Here is a 7,517-nt window from a genome sequence, read left to right as displayed (position 1 = left end):
TTTTCCTCATGATGTACCTGGTCAGCATCGGAGGAAACATGTCCATTGTCCTCACCATCTGGATCAATCGGTGTCTCCACACCCCTATGTACTTCTTCCTGGCCAACCTGGCTAGCCTGGAGATCTTCTATTCTTCTACCATAGCCCCCCTGACTCTGGCCAGCATCCTATCCACAGAGAGGACTGTGGTCTCCCTGGCAGGCTGTGGTGCCCAGATGTTCTTCTTCATCTTCCTGGGCAGTGCTGACTGTATTCTTCTGGCTGTCATGGCCTATGACCGGTTTGTGGCCATCTGTCACCCTCTGCGCTACACACTCATCATGAACTGGCACTTGTGTGTCCAGCTGGCCCTGGGGTCCCTGTTGCTGGGTTTCATCTTGGCCATGCAGTTGACTGTGCTCATCTTCCAATTGCCTTTCTGTAGCAGTAAGGAAATCAGCTTGTTCTACTGTGATGTACTCCCTGTCATGAGACTGGCATGTGCAGACACCCATGTCCATGAGGCCACTCTGTTTGTGGTCAGTGTCATCGTCCTCACCATCCCTTTCCTCCTCATCACTCTCTCCTATGTCTTCATTGTGGATGCCATCCTGAAGATCCGCTCAGCTGAGGGGAGGCACAAAGCCTTCTCTACCTGTTCTTCCCACCTGACCGTTGTCCTCCTGCAGTATGGATGTGGAAGCCTCATCTACTTGTGTCCCAGCTCCAGCTACTCTCCTGAGAGGGGCCAGGTAGTATCTGTGGTTTACACCTTCATCACCCCTGTGCTGAATCCTTTGATCTACAGCATGAGGAACAGAGAACTCAAGGATGCTTTGAGGAAGGTGGTGATAAGCTTCCTCCTGCTTGAAAAACAATGAGCATTATGAATGATCCTCTCAGACACTGGGAAGTAGAGATGCTGTGTCTACTTAATGAGATGAGGAGTGGGGGCTTGCTGGCTATAGGTTTGATGCCCAGTCTCATTACTAGTCAATGGTTGAGTTTTTTTTGTTTTTTGTTTTTTTGTTTTGTTTTGTTTTGTTTTTAACTTCAGGGTACTCATTCTTCAACATGGGATGAAGAACACCTGAAGAATCTAAATGTTGAGGGCTATGAGGATTAGAAGACACGAGTGATATAACCTGTCTCTTTAAAACTGAAACACCATAGTGAACATAGCTTTGCTCTCCCAGTCATCATATGTAACATCTGTCTCATCTTCGACTTTTCTCTAGTCTGTTTATGGCATTCCTGTATACTGAACATGGGAAAGGTCAAAACTAGCAGCAAGACAAGCGTTAATCCAGGAACATTCTACTCTCACCTCTCCCATGATTCCCATTGCATAAAGTTTGAGTTCCTTTGAGTATTTCATAAGTGAGTACTGTTTTTACATCATTTCCATCTTTCCCTCTGTCCCCTCCAACTCCTCCCATATCCTCCTGCTCAATCCATTCTCAAATTCATGAATCTCTATTGTTCCAATCTTACAGACTGGTCCACTAGGGACTTTACTTAAGCCTGAACTTTCCCAGCATGCAGAAACTGTACAATAACTGTTTCATCTAGCTTTCTTAAGACTTGACCATTTTCCTACTTTCTTGGGCCCACAAGAAAGAAAAGTGACTCTTCAAATTAGCAGGAAGCAATTTTAAGAAAACTATGCCCCATTCCCAAGATGCGGGATGGATGGTTTTTGGTGGTTCTATGGATGATGAATATTTCTTGTCATTCAGGGGATTGGTTACAAATTGTAAAGGTCTTGGATCAGAGAGGAAACAAAGTATAGGAGGTTAGACTCAGGGAGTTCTCTCTCTTTTTTTTTCTCTATCTTTCTCTCTCTCCTACCTAATGTTAGGGAGAAAAGGGGGAGAAGAGATAAAAAGAAAAAAAAAGTGGGAGAAATAAGAATAATGTGGAAATAATATAAGAGAGGGTAGATTATTGAATCTATTCTTAGAGCAAGGACAGTTTATTAATAAGCCAAAAATCATACATTGGTATAGATCTTTGTATACTGACACAAAATTAAGGTTATATTTGGTTACATTTGGCTACAACATACTATGTATCAACTCTGTTTAAAATCTGCTATTTCAAATGGTTTAGAATAAATAAGAAATGCAAGTTAGTACTTAGATAATCAAACTCATAGTCATGTTAGATACTAGTCTAATTTATTGCAGACATATCTCTTCAAAATTGAATAGCTAGTAAATAGCTAAAAACAATTTAGATATGCTATGGATAGATAGTTTTCAAAAAGCTCAGTGATCTTCAGGATATGGCATTTGAAGATGTTTTATTATTAAAAGATCTTTTTTGACAAGGGAGTAGGTCTGTTCCTAGCAGCACCCTTATTCCACCTCAGTGAAGATGATGATGAGCATCAAAGAACCTCCATTCGGAGTCTGCTTCGTGTGTGGCAAGCTGCCACTGAGGGGAAAATGCCCTCTCATCAACTGCAGAAAGACTACCTGTCCAAACTGGATAAGCAAGGTGCAGGGAAGTCTGCTGCCAAGCTTTGCAACGGCAAGGTAGGTAAGTCCTTCATAACTCCTGCTTCACGAAAAAGTCTGTCACATGTTAGGTGAAGGCTGAATATGGATGCTCCAACATTATAGAGACAAGTTTTGGGTGACTGTCCAGGCAGCCAGAAGCCACGGTCATTTCATGGTTTCTTAAGCTCCTCGCTTTGCACTCCTTTCATACTCAAGTAATAATTATTCTTTATCAGGTCTCTGATGGGGTTAAAACTTAAATTGTCAGGATTTAGAAAAATATTGTAAGGTCTATACAAGTTATGATAGAAAATGATTTAAATAAGAGCTCTAACTCACCAACACAGGTCAGATAGTAGAATACTTTCTCAAAAGTTGCCAAATACAAATGGGCTAGACATTGTAAATATAATTCTTAAAAGTTGTTTTTCATAATTGTTAATACTGTATATAATGTATTGATGTAAAAGAGCCTTTTACTAAAAGGGGGAAATGTAGCGAAAAAATCTTTTATAAGCATCACCTGTCAATAAAAAACCCATGGCCAATGAACTAAGGCAGGAAATAGGATGTTGGACACTGGCAGCAAGAGAGAGGATTCTGGGAAATAGGAGAGTACAAAAGAGAGATTCAAGAGAATGTGTGAGAGAGACTGAGGACAGGGATGTAACCCAGCAGGTAGATGAACTCAGGGAGACTCTGAGGAGACACGAAGGAAGAATCAGGCCAGAACTAATGGAGTGGTAGACATAGAATAGTTTAAATGGTTAAATAAGTTAAGAGCTCCTCAGAGAAGGAGCCAAAGCTTATAACCTAGGCATTTCATAATAAATAACTAGTCTCCAAGTCATTCCAGGAGCCAGGGCAGGAAAAATAAAAGGAGATTTAGTATTTTTTTTTACACTGATTAGGTGGAATAAATATTGTATGATCAGACAATTGTGATCACTATGATATTGATCAAAATGATACCTGCTTACCACAGGGTTGCTTACTGCCTGAAACTGCCAGTATGTAGTTTTGATATAAATGAAGACTGCAACCTCCTTTTTGTTTTGCATGTATATGTACATGTGCTCTGTGCATATGTGCACTTGTGTAAATGGGTATTTTCATCACGTGTGCAGGAGCACACGTGTGTCTATTACTGTGAAGCAACACTGTGACCAAGGTAACTCTTACAAAAGAAAGTGTTTGATTGGGGGCTTGCTTACAGTTATTTTCATCATGGCAGAAAGCAGACAGGCGTGGTGCTGGTGCAATAGCTGAGAGCTTTAGATTTCGGTCCATAGGCAGCAGGCAGAGACACAGACGCTGGGCCTGGTTGTGAGCTTTTGTATCTTCAATGTTCACTCCTAGTAATACACCTCCTCCAACAAGGTCACATCTCCTAATCCCCTCCAAACTGTACATCAACAGGGGACCAAGCTTGCAAATATATGAGCGGGGGTGGGGTGGGGGTGGGCATTCTCATTCAGACCACCACAATAGGTGTGCATGGATAGGCCAGGAGGTGATGTCAGTGCCTTCCCCAATAGCTCTCCACTTTGTTCACTGAGGCAGGGTCTCTTGTTGTATCTGGAGTTCATGGATTCCAGTGTGTCCAGGAAACCAACCTGGCCCAGTGATTCCTGTCTCAGCCTCCCCAGGCTGGGATGTAGGCAGCTCCCATGCTGTGGGTTCTGGGGATCTAATTCTGTTCCTTCCATTTGCACATTTGCACGGCAGGTGCTTAACCACTGGCCCTCACTCAGTCCTGAGTCTCTGATCCACTGATCAGAGGGATGTTGTCAGTGAATACTGAGAATATTATTGTGTATGGGACTGAAAATTTCCACGAATTTTCAGTTTCTCATTTTTTCTTTTTCCCTTTGTTTTTGAAAAAAATATATGTTTTTTTTTTTCCACATAATACATCCTGATTACAGTTTCCCCTTCCAGTCCCTTCCTCCCTTCTTTTCCATCTGGATTTACCCTCTTTCTGTCTCATTAGAAAACAAACAGGCTTCTAGGAGATAATAATAAAATATAATAAGGTAAAACAAAAATTAACATTAGTATTGAACAAAAGAAAGAAAAGAGCCCAAGAGAACCAAGAAACAGAAACATTCATTTGCACACTCAGAAATCCCATCAATACATTACACTGGAAGGCAGGCATAAGCTATATGCAAAGTGATAAAGAGAAAGGAGATGTGTTCTAGTGGATGTGTGGAGAAGTATGGGGGAAGCAGGTGCCTCCGCAGGCCCGTGCTGAGACATCCCTTCCCCCTGAAGAACCAGTCACAGGATAGAATAGAGTTTATTCAGGGCATGGGGAGGGGAATTAAGAGGGTAATAGAGGCAGAGAAAGGCAGAGAGAGGAAGTAGAGGAGAAGAGGAGTAGAGGCCAGCCATGAGCACATGGAGAGAAAGGGGGAAGGGGAATGGGGAAGGGGAAGGGGCGAGGGGCCAGAGAGCAAGAAGGGAAGAGAAAGAAGACAAGAGAGGGAGGAGAGGGCAAGCAGACCCTTTTTATACTGTTGCCAGGTAACTGTGGGGAGGAGCATACCTGGCTGTTGCCAGGTACTCGTGGGGTGCAGCTTAGACAGAGTGCTTACACAAAGGGCCTGTAGGGTAGAAAGAGAGAAGAAAATAAAATAAAATAATAAAAAAAATAAAATGAAAAATAAGATGAAATTTTAAAAAAGAAGAAAAGAAAATTGAAGAGAAAAGCATTGTCATGGCACTGGAAGACAAAGAATCTCCAAAAGATGCCACTGAATTAATTATTTGTTGGTCATCTACTGCCGGGCATTCCCATAAGAAGAGTTTGCTTTCCTAGTAAGACCCCCTTGGAGAAAGTTAAATTTTCATTTGCAAATGGTTCTGAAACTGGGACCTGGATGGATGCAAGACTGGAAATCTCCTCAGGCCTTTGCTTTCTAACGTGGAAATCTACAAGCCTGTTAAGTTTCAAACCAGGGAACAGTGGCTGAGGTGCCTATTTAACATATCAAAGTGGACCTGACCTCCAGGTTCTCCCAGCATCCCTCAGTCCCTACCTGTTACAGGGATACCCTCTACCCAGAACTTTCCAGCCCAGGGCTGGGTTGCCCTTCCCTCAGCAGCAATTTCCTACATAATTCAGACATTTTGGTGACCTACCCTCCTTTTGGCTCCTTTTGTATTTTTTGGCCTCCCTTCCCCTCCCCATCTCCTCACGTGGTTTAGGCTCAGGACCACTCTGGACTCCCTGATGTGTCTGCCTCTGGCTATTCTCAGTCACATACCGACAATAAAGATAATAAACTTCCTTCTCCAGCCTACCTAGAAGTCATGTGCTTTCCTTTTTATTTTTTCATTCAAAGAAATGTATTGCAAAACTGAAAAAGCCACCAGGAGAGCAACCCTTAGTCTAGATGTATACTATCATACCATCTGCAGATGAAGATATTTTGTCTTCTTCCTTTTAGATTTGTATTTCCTTGATCTCCTTCAGTTGTTGTTCTAGCTAAGCTTTAAAACACTTTATTGAATAGGTATGGAGACAATGGACAACCTAGTCTTGTTTCTGAATTTACTGGGATTGCTGTTGGGGTACACTGTGTGAAGCTATGTCTCTGCATACTCAATTGTTAATTCTGTACTAGCAGACAGCACCCGCCTCACATTTTGTAAATATTCGTTCTTCTTTACCCGCCTAAGGCAATCAAGAATTGTATCTGATTGGTTGTAATAAAGAGCTGACAGTCAATAGCTGGGAAGGAAACGAAGGGCAGATCTTCTGGGCAGAGAAGGGACACTGGGAAAAGAAATGAGACTGGGGGTGTGGGGTTTGCCAGGGGACATGGGGGTGAATGGAGGGAGGTGAACAGAGGGAGGGACCAGAGTGGAGCAGAGAGGGAGAGCTGGCCAAGTGTGGGATATAGTGCCAGGATTAGTGGGTTAGAGACAGCCCTAGCTGAAAGGCCTAAGCTTTAAAATATTAAAAAGCCTCTGTGCCATTATTTATTTTGCTGGCGGGTCCATGGTAGTCAAGCTATAGACTGCTTTGAGTTTATCTCCATTTATGTTGGTGTTAGCTATGGTTTTGCTGTAAACTGTCTCTATTATGCTTAGATGTGTTCCTTGTATCCCTAATCTCTCTAGAACCTTTATCATGAAGAGGTGTTAAAATTATTTATAAGGTGGATTACAGTTACTGATTTTCGTATATTGAACCATCGCTGTATCTCTGGGATGAAGCCAACTTAATTATGGTGAATGATTTTTTTTTTTGATGTGTTCTTGGATTCNGTTTGCAAGTATTTTATTGAGAATTTTTGCATCTATGTTTATAAAGAAATTGGAATGCAATTCTCTTTCTTTGTATGTCTTTATTGGTAACTGTGGCCTCAATGAACTGGGCAATGTTTGTTTCTATTTTGTGGAATACTTTGAAGAGGAGTGGCTTAACTATTCTTTCAGTCTGGTAGGATTCTGTACTCAAACCATTTGGCCTTGGGCATTTTTTGTTTAGAGACTTTAATTACTGCTTCATTTCCACGAAGGAAATAGCTTTGTTTTAGTTGCTCATCTGATCTTGATTTGAGTTTAGTGAGTGGCATCTATTGAGGAAATTAATCATTTCTTTTACATTTTCCAATTTGGTGGAGTGCATTTCCTCAGTGTCTGTTGTTATGTCCCCCTTTTCATGTCAAATTTTGTTTATTTGGATACTCTCTGCCTTTTTTTTTTTAATTTGGGTAAGAGTTTATCAATCTTATTGATTTTTTTTTCAAAGAACCAACTTTTGTTTCATTGATTCTCTGTATTGTGTTGCATTGGTTTCAGCCCTGAGTTCGATTATTCATTAACATTTTGGGTGTAATTTCTCTTTTCTTTTTTTCTTTCTCTCTTTTTTTTTTGTTCTAGAGTTTTTAGATGTACTGCTAAGTAATTAGTTTGAGATATCTCCAATTTCTTTTACGTATATGTACTTAGTGCTATGTGTTGAGTAGATTCCCTCAATTTTAAGAATAGAATAAATAGTCTAAGGGTGATGGAATTCAA

At 41.2% G+C, this 7,517-nt stretch overlaps 1 protein-coding gene across 1 annotated transcript; it reads left to right on the top strand.

Moving 5' to 3' along the window:
• Positions 1-2: 2 nt before the first annotated feature.
• On the top strand, positions 3-860 carry LOC110285984 (olfactory receptor 10V1-like; the record flags this gene model as incomplete). The annotated part of the gene is made up of 1 exon (XM_021152452.1): positions 3-860. A coding segment is annotated over one exon (858 nt), but the record flags the coding sequence as incomplete, so codon positions are not given.
• Positions 861-7,517: the final 6,657 nt, after the last annotated feature.

This window comes from Mus caroli, chromosome 19 (genome assembly GCF_900094665.2).
Source record: "Mus caroli chromosome 19, CAROLI_EIJ_v1.1, whole genome shotgun sequence".
Classification (NCBI taxonomy): domain Eukaryota; kingdom Metazoa; phylum Chordata; class Mammalia; order Rodentia; family Muridae; genus Mus; species Mus caroli.
This window is presented reverse-complemented; position numbering and strand designations above follow the sequence as displayed.